The 14,589-nt window shown below is 43.4% G+C and overlaps 1 protein-coding gene across 1 annotated transcript in view; it reads right to left on the bottom strand.

Moving 5' to 3' along the window:
* The window catches only part of LOC120790680 (collagen alpha-1(XXIV) chain), a 95,408-nt gene extending 92,843 nt beyond the window's left edge, over positions 1 to 2,565 (bottom strand). Inside the window, exon 1 of the mRNA XM_040128465.1 lies at positions 2,289 to 2,565. Within this exon, the coding sequence (XP_039984399.1) occupies positions 2,289 to 2,341 (53 nt within the window). The 5' untranslated portion in view covers positions 2,342 to 2,565. The remainder of the gene's footprint in view (positions 1 to 2,288) is intronic.
* Positions 2,566 to 14,589: the final 12,024 nt, after the last annotated feature.

Raw genomic sequence — 14,589 nt, 5'->3', positions numbered from 1 at the left:
AGTTTTATGTTATATCAACAAAATAAGATAGATCCATCCCATCACACAGTCAGGTATGACTTTTATGGGGATGCTTTCAAAATGTGGTGTATTACAAAATGTTTCTTTGCAGGATTTTCAACTAGAATGAAAACAAATGGAAAACAAAAGGTGAGGGCCATTTAAAGTAAGCATAGTAATCAGATGTGACGGCAGTATCATGGCGAGCTACAGTATCTACTTTCGCGTAATGTCTACAAGAGTTAGAGATGATTGACTTGCTGCTTGACTTGCTGGAAAAATGTCCCTTGTATATTTAAAGTTTCACAGTCAGTAGCCTGATTGGTGGTCCAGTCAAGTGGGAAAAGTGTGTATTTTCATATCTGCATCCTCATATTGAGGTCAATCAGTCTCCGCGGTAGCACGACGGGGAGAGTTCCGCCATGACCATTAGTGTAATCAGTGGTTATTTGCGTCTTTCTCAATGGAACTTTTCTCCGTTTCCACGGATATTTAGAATAACTGGGAAACCATGTATCCACCACTTCAGCAGAACTATACCCACTAAAACAATCATTGAAGCATAGCTTTGCCGCACTGCACAGCCGATGAGTCAGTCAAACCCAACGCAGCTGTGTGACAACATGTAAAAAATTGCTAGTGTACTACAGACAAGGCAACTGAAGCCTCCTCCCTGATCTTTCCTTTCAAACTTACTGGTGCTCTGATGTGATATGGATCATTTTATCAGCTATTGAATCGGTCCTTTTCCTTTAACAGCGCCACTGCTCCAGCGAACAAAGTGTTTCCTGGATCAGCTTCCTGAAAAAACTCATCCCCCTATTACGGGAATTACCAGCCAGTTGATACAGCATGCCCTCAGTCAAGTTTACAGTACGTGAGTAGTTGTGAGTCTTTGCGGCTATACAGTTCAACCACTGCCAGCAGCGGAGCAGCAATGCCAGCAACAGTGGGTGATTGTCTGCAGCCCAGGAGCCAGTTAACCACTGATGCATACACACTAACTCGCTCAGTGAATTCAAGGGAGGCCAGACTTGTTCTCAGTCAGCTCAGTTCAACCATAAGGCTCTCATTTTCACTCTCAAGGACAAAAAAGAGAAAAAAAAAATGGACCTCTCGAGATTTCAGGTCCACTTTGTTTTCTATCCGGCAAAACACTGTCAGCGGAGAACAACAGAATGCATTGTGAGCACAGGTCTTTTTCAGATCAGAACCGGAAGGGGTTCGTAATAGAGCACGGACAACTTGAACTCACGTCTGATGGCAGAAAAATACATTTCCTGTTCACTAGCCTGTGGAGGTGTGCGCATACCTGTAGCTCCACAGTCCCAGCTGAATGTAACAGGACAACAAAACCTGCATGCTAGATGTCAACAATACACACTTCCATGAGGAATGTTTAGGTTTAAAGGCACTAAATAACCCCCCTCACACACACACACACACACACACACACACACACCCATTTAAAGTCTAAACTGTGAGAGAGTTTGATTGATCTGTTAGATCCTGAGTCACTGGCAGTTGCTCTTATGCTTGTCTCGTAATAAAATATAACAATGACATGATGAATAAGCATTAATGCTCCAGGGACATCCTCCTTCGCCCTCTTTCTCCTTGCTTCAGTGTTTATTTCCAGGCTTATCGTAGCTATGAGAGTGAAAGATAAATAAAAAGAGGGGGGGTTTCAGCAGCACGACACACGGCGTTCAGATTATAACGCTGGAGATCCCAGGCTGCATGTTCATATGGCGAGTTCAAAGCCAAGACTCTCAGTTGTCAGCTACGTTTATCCGGAGCAACCGCGTATAGAACCGAAGTTCAAACACATGCGTCCGTGGCAAAGTAAGAAGGGTCAGATCGGAAGGGTAGAGCTGCACATTAGTGAGGCCAGGTACAGTTGCACTGCAGCTTGCATGAGTAATATGCGGAACTAAAGAGTGAAAAGTCAAAAAAAAAGAAGGGGGGATCTAAATGGAAACATGCTAAGAACAGATATAATAATAACAGTGGCCAATGATTCCGATGCTGAACTCTATGCACTTATCTTAGTGACCGAGTGAAAATACGGTGCATTGTCAGTCACGTTTTGGTGATAAGAACTTGTAGCTGCAGGGACTACGTTTAGTCAACGGGCGCCCCTGTCAGGGAAAGACGCCAAAGAACCAGGGCAGAGATAACTCCTCCAGATTTTAAATGAAAATCTCCTCTGGGAAACGCTTTCGGGGGCGCAGCTGCGCGTAGATAATCTAACATCTGCATAACCGTCTAACCAAATGGCCACTTACGTTGCTGCCGCGGAAACGTGTCCACTCCTTGTCCGTTGAGCTCCTAAATGCATTTGTATGCATTTGTCCAGGCAGCAGAGATCTGGGTGAAAACAGAATCACGCTCAAGAGGATACCTGTGCATGGGCTAACGCTCTGGTAATAGCCAAAAGGAGGTGTAAAGTACTGCCACCTCAGAATTTCCTCATCGTATCGCAGTCCGGAGGAGAGATCTCTCTCGCTCGTTCAAACCTGAGCCTCTCGGATCCCTTGCGCTCTGCGGCGCGCAGTGATCAGGCTACTTCTATCCAAAGTGGAGACGCGCAACAGTTGCACATAAAAAAAAGAAAAATTTAAAAAAAAAAAAAAAAAAAAAAAAAGATGTTGGCTCTTAGTGGAGCTGGTCGGGCTGCGGCCGCGTTCACTCGACTGCTCAGTGCGATACAGAGGATCAGAGCTCGGCTGCTTGTCTCCAACACAACAGCAGATCCAGCTCCGCGCGTCTTTACCTCCGGGCGGTGGTTTCTGCTATGTGCCTTGACTTGCACTGATGCAAGGGGACCTGTATTCACCCCAACACGGCTCCAGCTGGCGGTGTTGGATTTCACCGGTTACTGACTCGTGACATCACGGATAGCGTCCTGGCTTGCGTTCATCAGTCTCCTTTGTCTGCTTTTGACTACTGTATTAGCCTAAAGGGGGGGGGGGGGGGGTTACAATGCCTATGTATTCACAGCAAGGTAAGGGGGGCATATTCTGATTATAAACAGTAGCAGAAACTCGCTCACAAAGACGCACAAGTGCACGTCCTGTCAGACACACGTACGGTACGCACCAGGGCAGAAAAATAGACTCCTCATGTTGTTTGCTGTCAGGCAAGTCTGCCAGGTGCTGCAGCTGTTGTTCTGGCAGCATGACATGAATATCTGTTATCCGGCATTAGGGAACTCATATCAGGACTAGTTTACCACATTTAATTTGGTACTTAAAATATTATTCTTTTCACAAATATCCTTAGAAGTGCACCCTTGTCTACGAGCTGATTCTCTCAGCGGGGGTAGTGGATTACCCACTTATGATTAGACAGCAAAAGTACCTTTTGAATCTCAGTTGCACTTAACTGGTTGAAAATCAGCCACAACAAGTAAGTGAGAAACTCCCTTGGGCATTGCTTGGTTGGTTAATGGTCACCAGTGATCCTTCATGGTTCCAATCGTTAAAAAAAACAAAAATCATCTGGCTCGGGGTGAAAATATGCACCAGTACAGGCCCAGTGCAGTCCAGTGGTATGTGGCGGTGGTGTGTATAAAACACCTAATTGCATTCTGGTCTTAATTTTTCTTTTGCCAGAATCCAAAACAATTAAGCTTTAAACACAGGCCTCCGATTGACTGCACTTGTGCTCACAAACAAACAAATGATGATACAGACCACAATTTGACGTAATCACGAGCAGGACCGAGATCACTGAACGTGAGGACGGTTTAACACGTTGGGTACCGTGCCATTTGGTTTGAAGGCTTTGGATTTGGCATCAGATCCATCTGAAGAGATGAACACAAACACAGATTTATTAGCAATAAAACCCAAGTGGTGTTTATCATAAAACATGTTTGCTCTGGCACTGATTGCTTTTGGAAATAACCCTTCTTTGTTTCAATGTAACCATGTCTGAACACAGCACTGTCGTGTCTCCCCCTTAAAAATGACACTGTTTCTTTTCTTTGTCACTCCCATCGATTTTTTCCAAACAAACAGGCTCTAACCCACTTCCACCATTCCTCATCCAGGTTAACCCATTAACCTAGAACAAACAGAGCTCTGTGGGTCCCTGGGACCCCCACTGCCCCTCCCCCCACGCACCCCAGCATCCTCCCCCAGGCGTCCGCAGCCTCCCTCGGTTGGGCCTGCACAGAGACTTAGCCCATATGGTTTGCAGTTTAGGGAACTGGCGGGACGCTACTAGGAGACAGAGCAGTTCCTGCCTCTAATCCCAGGTGGAGCTCACGGGGTCTCTTAACGTGAAAAAAAGCGAAAGGGCAGTTACAGTGAACAGTTACAATGCCCAAACATGGAGTATTATAAGGGAGGTCAAAGTGACATGGAAACTCCAAGCGAGCCTGCCAAGCAAGTATATCTAATAAAGAGCATTCATTTTGTGGTGCCTGCAAACGAGGCATTTGTCTGCAGCAGTGGGTCAAACTCTCTTCTCTGTCTTCATCAAAGACAGTCGTCTGAGGAGGAAGCATGTCCATGGGATGCTCTCTCTCTCTCTCCCTCTCCCTCTCACTCTTTCTCTCTCAGCCTGCACCTCGGGATAGCAGTGCCTCAACCAGATGTTTTCCTCCACTTTCAGGAAACAAAATGGTTGAGATGCTGGTTCTCTGACAAGACCATGAATAAACATCGTGAACAAATGACTTCGATGACTTCGTAGCAAAACCCTAACATAAATATTGAAGGCTTAAATAACATCTCTCTTAGAGAATTAGAGCATTTGATGGGTACCTAGTTGAAATTACTGATTAGGGCCTCTCTTGCTGCGAAGACGTTGTATAAACCTTTTTACTGTATTATAACATAAAATTACATCTGCCAAATATGCACACTGATTTACAGCAAACTTTTCAAGATGGATATTCTCTCTGTTTCACATGTCCAGATGTGTACTAATCAGTCCATCCTGCACTGAGCATCAGAACGTTGGGCCTAAATAGTGGTGTCCAATAATCAGAATCAGATCACTTCTCCCTTTTTCTCTCTTGGGGAATGGGGAGATTCCAGATGAGTGTACACTGACACCCCCCCCGAAACATGTGCTATTCCCCTCCTGCAGTTTCATAACTTATCCAGCGAAATTGCCAATAAATGTGTTGTAATCAAGCCAGAATCGCAATGTCAGTCAATGAACCAGTGTTCTTGGACAATGACTACAGGGTTTCAAGGGGTACATGAAGGCCAGACTGGATTGTGATTAGAGCAGCATGTGGTCGCAAACTCCTTCCATATGATCAAGTAATACATAATGCAAGAAGCACACATATCCACTGTAGTTTGACTTCTTACTATACCAAAATAGCTTGTAAAAAAAGTTAAGAAGTAATGGACAACAACTTTCTTTTACATTAGCTGCACAGTTAAAAAAAATGTTTCTTGTTCAATTTCTTATGTTCGGTGTTTAAAAAAAACAAAACAAAACTTTGCGTTTGCTGTTGGGCGTCTTTACATAATTTAGACTCAGGTATGTCACTGGCCAAAGACCCAGGGGCTGCGTGTATTCCTACCTGCACACTCCTGTCTCTTCAGTGATACCATCTCCAGAGTTTCCTACTGGAAGGCCTGCATCCAACCAACCATGTGCTGGGTCGGAGAGCATATTGTCTTCCAGGTTAACATTTCATAGTACACTAACAGATTGTAAATGTGGAGTGAGTGGAAACTTTTAGCCTCACGGGACCAGATTGAAGCCAAAGGCTGGTTAAACAAAAAGAGAAACAGGAAGAGGGAGCGTTCTGCAGTTGGTAGAGCACAAAACAAAATGTTGTTTTCTAACCAGCCAGTAGACTCAATAAAAATGTGTTTTTTGGGTGCCCACTGTAGGTGCATTCTTCTCAACATAATGCCGCAGACACGGTTGGTTAAGTGTGCCTCATTAGGTAAACAGCTCATCAGTCAGCGTCTGCTATGAAGCTGGCTGAGGGCTAGCGGTGGGTTGGCATGTGTCTGTGCAACCAGGTTGAGAGCTGACTCTACCTGCGGACTGGCCACTAGACACTAAACTTGCCTCTAATTAGAAGACACGGTGCTGTGTAATTTCTGTCCTGTGTGCGTGTCACCGGCTTGCAGGGCTGTTATTTTGGCGAGCAGGGAGAGTGTGGGCAACAGCTGTGAGATTGCTCAACAGATGGTGGAATACAGAGCAGTTGATTGCTGAGACAATGCCCCGTGTAAGAGCGTGTGTGTCGTGAGGTGGTTTGCAGAGCTTAAGGGACCCTGGGAAAACAGCGAGAGAGGGGCCAGGGGAAACCAGGGTGAAGGGGGTGTTTGGGCAAGGAGGAAGTTGTTTGGGAGTGTGTAACGAAAGTGAAAGTCCCGTTGGGGGTCATATGTGGTGCAGAGGGCCACAGGGGAGGAACACACACACACTGCACAGGGAGGTGTTGCCTTGTGTTTGGCTTTCAATTCTAGTTGTGTGTAAGCCTTTTAAGCACTGCGGGTGGATTTTACAGTTATGACGATAAAACAGTACCTGGTTGATGGTTCATTTGAACAGTATCCCAAAACATCGGTTTCTTTCACAGAAAGCTGATGAGGTCTTTTATCATTCACTATGTGCAAAAATGTTTTATATTGTCTCTTTATTGTAATCAAATCACCAGAATTTGATCGCTCTTTCACTTCTGACTGTTCAGCTGCACCAACAGAGGGGTTTGTGTGTGTGTGTGTGTGTGTGTGTGTGTGTGTGTGTGTGTGTGTGTGTGTGTGTGTGTGTGTGTAATTAATTTTGTACATGCTGAGCAGACGTCAGCCAATCCCACAAAAACAAGCCAGTCTGTATCATAAATGACTCACATTTCGGATGAATATTAAGTAATTTATGTTTGTCTTAATCAACTAACAGTTCTTGTGAAACCAGTTCAGTGTCCGTATTTGAATTTAAGAATACCCAAGAAAAAAACAACTACCTGGCAGGAAAAGAAGAACAGGAAAAGAAGAAGTTTGCTGCCTAAGATAAAGACCTTTTGCTCTTTATGCTGTGGATGTAATCAACATCCCAGTTCTGCCTGTCTGCTGCTGTCTTTCCCAGGTGGCTCTAAAATCACCTGTTGCTAAATCAGGCCTCCCTCTCAAACTATTCTGATGGTTTCCCCATCTTTCTCACTAAAAGGGGGATCGGAAAAATTGCGTATTCTCCAAATTAAACAAATGTAAAGTCAAGAGGAACTTTGAAGGGGAAGTGGCTCCACTGCATGGGCATCCGAACTCTTAGGTTTAGATGTTGGGGAGAATACATGAGGGAATCATTATATGTGAATGAAAGTATTTAACTCTTCTTTTTGTTATTTTTGGATATAATTACACACAATTCACCCAAAACTATAGAGTATTTGCTTTGAAAAGCAGATAAATATAAGATCTGTTTTAAGACACAAGAGTCTTCATTTAGTACCTGGACCCTGCAAAATTGTTGAATGATTACGGAGTTGGGAAGTCTATATTAACGTAAGTAAAGTACCACTGACAACTGAAGTAGGTAAGTCATTCAGTGCCTCTCTAAGATTGTCTTGTGTGAACTTGAAGAGGCAGAGGCTCTGTTCAGTGGCTGAAATAAAGAAGAGTGACATCAAGATGTTTCCTGAAGAGAGGAGATAAGGTGGAAAGGTGTTTAAACTGTATGTTATCCAGAATGGTTAAAATACAGTTTTCCCCACATATGCTTGGAGGAAAGTTCCCCCTATTCTACTCTCTAGCATGGTTTGCTCACACTTATCCCACACATTAAATTGTTATCCTCCAGATTACACGCTTTTACCAACTATCCTTGGTTGGGCGTTTTCAAATCAGCCCGAGCAGTGTACAAGCTACAACAAGAGACGACAAGTAAGCTTTAGAATAGCACGATATCAGTCATGGTAGGAATAGTACTTCATAAACTGTGATAGGGACTACTAACCAAGGCACTTCATTACATGTGTTGAGAAGTGGTGTTAAATCTTTTGTTCTCTCTATTGCACTCAATCATTTGATAATTAGCAATAACAACAACGATTAGCAACAATAAAACCACAATGTTAAATAAATAGTCGACATTTTGGGAAGTACACGTGTTTGCTTTCTTGCTGAGAGTTTGATGAATAGCAAAATATGTGTCTCATACACTTAATAGGAAACTAGAGCTAGCCGGCGATTAGCTTAGCTTAGCATAAAGACTGGAAACAGGAGGAAGCAGCCTGCCTGGCTCTATAGAAATTTAAAAAAAAAAAAAAAAAAAAGGTTCTAGACCAACACCTCAAAATTGTATTAATTAATAAGTCATATCTAGTATGTTTCAGCTGTCCAAAACCAGACATTTTGGTTTCGTGGGGGGTTATGTGCTCTCCACCTTTTGGCTCTAGCTTCCTATTTTGCACACAGACATGAGAGTATTGTTCTGCTCATCTAACTCTCAGCAAGAAAGTGTATAACCAAATGTCCCAAAAATCCTTTAATACGGTTGTGAGATAAGTGGTCCCACATTTGATCTAATTTTGATGGTTTTCTTGTTGTCATGTGGATATATTTTGATAAGTCACACAGCAGCAACTCAATTCCTTCTTTTTTGTGAGCCAAACTGGTTCTCTGCCACCGTATTTTGGTCCCGACAAGTGTTAAGAAGATTCTGCAGTAAAACAGCAGGATAGATGCACAGCTCTGGGTCGTAGGTAAAGCACCGCACGTTATAACACAAGTTACACAGTACAAACTGGGGCGTTAGCTGCAAAAATCCAACAAACGTGTTACTGGGTGGTTAAATGTCTTCATTCAGACAACCTGGCTCGGCTCGGCCAAGACTTGGCAAACACAATTCCTCTACCACACCATCATCCCTCATTTTACAGAGCTCTGTCTGCTCTCATTTCGAGATGAGAGGAGAAGAGGAGAGTAGAGGAGAAGCGAGGAGAGGAATAGCGGGAGGAGAAGCTTGATTTCGGGAGGAGGAGAAAAAAGCCATCTTGACCTCTCTTTCATCTCTGGAGCTGATCCCCTGTCTGGCGTGAATTCTCCAAGGAGCTGGCTGTGGAACAGAGAGTGGCTTTATGCTTGCTTACTACAATGTTCCTCAGACAAAATCCCATTTCATTTCTGGAGAGGGTTGAGAGAATGCCTTGAAAGGCATGTTCTCTCTTATCTCTGTTGATACCATTAGGCTGCGAGTAATTTAGGCCTGATCCCACCGTGCGAAGCGGAGCCAGCGCTGATGATTATAATCTTTAAGCGAGGATGAAGTGTTGAACAATTGTGACAGTGATTGAGAAAGTCACAGAGAAAATCAGCAAGCTGTGCAGCGTGATGAATCCTCACACATGGCTCACATGTGCAAATCCTGGGACTGTATCAGATATCACTCCTTTTCTCCCAATAGTTCCTGCTCTCACTGTAACCATTAAAGAGAAAAAAGAAAGCCATAAAATCTAAGTACTAGACAATTTTAATTAGATAAACGGGTTAAAAGCATTTAAAAGAAAATGTCGGCATTTTGGGAAACACGCTCAATCGCTTCATTGTTGAGAGTTAGATGAGAAGATTAATAGCACTTTGTGTTTGCTAAGTGTGAGGCTACCCATGGGTTAAATTGGGATTTGCCAGGTGGGTGAACCATGGAATTATCAATCCAGGGTGGGGGGCCCACTTTAACCCCCCGAGGCTACTGCGAGTAGCTGGCTAACTTAACTTAGCATAAAAGCTTGAAACAGGGGCAAACAGCTCGCTCCCGCCCAAAGGTAACTAAATGCCCCTACCAGCACCTCTAAAACTGGACCGGTGACCGGGGTTTGCACCCATCCAGAGCTCCCTCCGTGGTTAGGTTTGGGCAGAAAAAGTGCTTTGGTTAAGGTTTGAGAAAGACTGTGGTATCGGTTTTATGTAAGTAAAGACATTGTATTTTCCCAAAATGTTGGACTTCTCGTTCAAGCTCAGCTCTGTTTTCAGGGGATGACACGGGCATATGTGTTGCCTTAGCTAACAGGGAAAGGCTGACTCAGTGTGGAAGGAAATGACTCCGAGAAAGCCTCCTCAGCCAAACCCTATCTGTGACAATGTGCGGAAAACACACATTTTATAATATTTGGAAGTATCTGAAGTGCAATTTACAAACACCAAACTAAACTCGGTTGCACTCAGATACTTGGAGAGCGGCTTGGGTCGTAGCTGGCTCCAGTGTCAGGCAGAGAGTAGCTGTCAGAAGAAATCACACAGGTGCTAGAGCGACAACAGGAGACAGTAGTTGAAGTGCTGCACAACAGCAACCTTGGTGGTATTGGCAGCCGAGACATCAGGGTTCAGCGGTATTCCGTGTCCCTCTTTCATTGGCAGAAGTGTCCAACCCAGAAAAGACTTCACACCAGCTCGCTGCCGCCTCTCCCGCACTTTAAGAGGGACAGAAATATTTCACGTCTGCTCTGACTGCAAGCCCGCTTCACCTTTCAGGTCAACCTCCACTCAGCTCTCGGAAAGTGGTTCAGGGGGGGAAGTAAATGATCATTTTCCCAACATTTTCACTGAATAAAAAGGTTCAAGAGACAACTGGACTCCACAAATTTCCTCTTGTCTTCCCTCATATCAGCTCACAGATTCAAAGGGAGAGATTAGGACGTTTTTAAACAGGCTAAGGAGCCCTACCGCAGGGCTAATTTTTTCATATCAGAAAGGTATGACACCTGTCACAACATCCCACTCAAGCATGGTGGCTCTGTGAAAAATGGACCATCTGGTTTCACCCATGTGACGCTCCTACAGGGTTGGGAAAACGGAAGCATCTCTCTCATCTTGAGCGCCAACGAGTTCAGATAATCTAAAAGCGAGCTATTTTGAAGCCACTTTTCTATGAATATACAGTTCACATCTGCTACTCCAAATAGCTTTCAACAAAAACCCTGAATGTTTGAAACTCTGTCTGGCACAGGTTTCAATGTTGGAGTACTCAGAGAAAATAATGAGAGGACACAAGGGGGAAACATCCTGTTTTTTTCAGTGACAGAGTTTATGGCCTTTACATGTCTCATGGCGTTTAACATCCCTCTTTCTGTAGCTGTGCCCCTGTGAAGGCATCTGAAGGAAAAATCAGCTCCTCTTCCTCTCTCAAGACGTCTTCCATTCTCCTTCTTACCTGTGCATGAAACTGCAGACAAACAGAAAGTCAGCGCGGCCCAAGTGCATCCACTCAAGACTTGAAAACAAAAACAATGAAAAACAGACTGACTGTTTATTTCATGGGAGATCAAACACACAAAAGCAAATGAGAAGATTAGAAACAACTGCACAGAAAATTGTTCCCAGTTTCGGCGGGGGGACAACGTACATTTATTGCTGCAGGAGAGGAGGACCTGGTGTGATCCCTGATTTCCAGTCATACCCCCGAGGAGGAGGAAGAGACATGAACAAGAAGCGGACAGGATTCAACATCTGAGCCGAAAAATGCGACAAAAGAGAACAATTTCAGATAGCGAATTTTTGGGTACAAAAATGTAAAAATCTGGGAAGTTACAGTTTTATCCGTCTTTCTACTGAGGTATTGTAAGATCACTGGTATCTGCAGTGTGTCCCAAAAGTCCACAGAAGCCTATTGAATACAAACCATTCAACCTGCAACAACTGATTTTATGGCCACTTGAGGGCAGCAGAAACAAGTTATAAATGACACAGACATATTATTGCATTTTGAACCGATATGGTAAACTTCAGGGGACATCATCATCTATTTAGAGTTGTCTTTCCGCCCATCTGATTAATGTAAACCCAATATTATTCACTCTCCCTTTAGCTCTGGTTTTTGGTCTGTCTTAAGCGGCTAAATGCTCTACTATGTTCACCAACAAGTTGCTATCTTTGTCTGTTTGCTGTCACTTATTTTATTTGCTGAAAAACAGCTGCCTTGTGAAGTGAAAAATGACGTTATGAGAGCGGTGAAAGCGAACCAGAAGAGTAGAGTTAAAGGGCTGTAAAACCAAAACAACGAGCCGAAAAGATGCTATAAAGCTCTGCACAGCTGGGAGAAACTGCAGAGTCGGGTGACATTTATCGCTACGAGCGACCTCTTTCACAGTACACGTGTCATTTTATCCATCGCCAATATAAAAGTATTGCTTATAGCAGCTTTAAAAGTATAAATCGCCCTAAAAGGTTCATAGGAATACAATGAGACTTATTACTCACAGTAAATTTCCACTCGCAGCAAACAGAACATGCCCTTTGTCTCTCTCACCAGCAACTCATGGGTGGCAAGGACCTTTTGTTCCTTACATGTCAGGCCTACTTTAAGCTCAGAGACCTCTCTATCCATCAGCTGCCCCGTTTAGCCATCTACTGTCACCAAGGCAAAAAATAGCTCTGGCTTCCTGCCTCACAGCGTCTCTGTCCACCGGGGCAAAGCGGTGCCACCTGTCAGCCAGAACCCAGGTTAAGAAGCCAGGCTCCAGACACAGATGGACAACCATCGCTGCCTCATGTGTTTGCTATCAGTGTTACAGCCAGGTTTGCTGTGGGCTGGCTCGCATCATCATTACCTCATACAGTATGTGTATGCGCTCCAGACTGCCGGGGGCGGCATTACATAGACATAAAAGAGCAGAGTCTTAGGTCACTTCTTGGATTAAAAAAAAGACATGAGTTAATTGGCTGAAAGGACTCCATTCATATGCTTTCTTAATGACCCTAAATCAGAGACATCAGGGGAGAGCCCTGATCTAGAATGAGGTTGAATGAGATGATTGGTGGAGCCTGGTCAGTGTTCAGAGATAAGAGACTCCAATTGTTTAACCTATGTGGAGCCAGATATATAGCTCTGGGTTGACATTAAGATTTGAAAACGGCTTCCTGAATCCATAGTGGTTGTTTGCTCACTTCAGCCGTCAATGCAGTGAAGTCATTCAAATGATCTCAGTCTTAGTGCTGCAAGTCAAATTTGATCAATGGTGGAATGAAGTACTCAGAACCTTTACTTAAGTAAAAGTACCAATACCACAATGTTAAAAATACTTCATACAAGTTGAGAAGTTTAGAGGGGAACTCTTTAAGTCTGAATTTGTAAAATGACAAATTATTAGCTGTAATAATGACAGCTGTCAAATAAATACAGTGGAGTAAAAAGAACAGCATTCCCTTCTGAAATGCAGTGGAGTGCAAGTATAAAGTAGCCAAAAATTACTCCAGTACATAAACCTCAAAACTGTACTTCAGAGGGCTATATTTCTATATTTTTCTTATTTTCGACAAATTTCTTGAGAAGGCCAAAACCAACAATAAATTGATCCCGCTCACACGTATTGCCCGTTTAGCCAAAGCTTGATAATCGCCTCTGATGTTTCCCAAAAATGTCTTAGCGGCACATTAGTGAGCCACACTGTTACACCGGGTGACATGTTCCTTCATTGCCGTGAACACGGGCACTGTAGTTGTTCTGAGTCAATCCCGCATTTGCCATCCGGCCGCTGTAAACACTCACTGAAATGTGCGTTCATCTGTGGCTGAAAATAGTCGCCCACAAACGTGCTATTTATTCCTGTTGGACTGCGCCCAGCTGTTTTAGCAGATTACTGAGATGACATTTAAAAGCAAAATTAAACTATAGATGTGGGATATGCTTTTCAAAATTTACATTTTCAGTAGGAACAAATAAGTGCCCCAGACAGGGGAGGGAAAATAAAATACTGAGGGATGGAACTAATGTGTTGCTGGTTTTGGTCTTTTCAAGACATTCGCTGACTCTATTATTGCATATGTCTGTTAACTGGATTATTGTGACATTTATTATGATCTCTTGATACTAAATGTTATCTCTGAGTTGGTAAAGACGCCAATTAAGTTGAGTCAAACAAAAACGATTTCTGGCTCTAAAACAAACTGTATATGAACAGTGGAAGAGAAACATTAGAAAATGCCCTTTTCAGGGGGACTTACTTTTTTGGGATGGAAACTGAAGACTTAAAAGGAATAAAACCTCAGATGAACTCATCCCTTCCTTGTCATTCGTTATTGACGAGGGAATTACTGAATATATGATTCAGTACATTCTACCCGACTGGCATCCTAAGAGGTTTTGATTTCATGAGGATTTTACCCCAGTATGTTTCCAACGAGACAACCCTGAGGGGCTCAGTAGTTGAAACTCTCGGTTCAGCCGCTCCGTTCTGCACAGTAAACTGCACAGTAGGACACCTCACTACCTGTCTTTATCCATTTCATGGAAAGATGACCAGATGTTTTGGACATGTACTGTGGTTCTTCTTCCTACCGGAGCTGTGATTAAAACAACATGGATATTTTCTGGGAACACATCCTGTTGCAAACCTGAAACTAAATGATACATTTACCCAAGCAGTCTAGACTGAGATACCCCTGATGTCAACAATGTCATGACTTCCAGACTGTTTTGAGCTGACTGGCTCTGCTGGACACAGGAAAGGATGGAAACCCAAACATTAAACTGGCCAAGACAGAGGTTATGTAAGAGAGTCTCTATAAAGAGACTAAATGAATGCCCGAAATAACAGAATCTAATGCTTTTAGTGTAAAACTCTAATCTGCATTCATACCATTGGCACTTCACATCTTGCTAAAATAATCT

This window comes from Xiphias gladius, chromosome 6, assembly GCF_016859285.1.
Source record: "Xiphias gladius isolate SHS-SW01 ecotype Sanya breed wild chromosome 6, ASM1685928v1, whole genome shotgun sequence".
In the NCBI taxonomy this organism is placed as follows: domain Eukaryota; kingdom Metazoa; phylum Chordata; class Actinopteri; order Istiophoriformes; family Xiphiidae; genus Xiphias; species Xiphias gladius.
The sequence above is the reverse complement of the archived record's forward strand: the minus strand, read 5'-3'. Positions and strand labels throughout refer to the sequence as shown.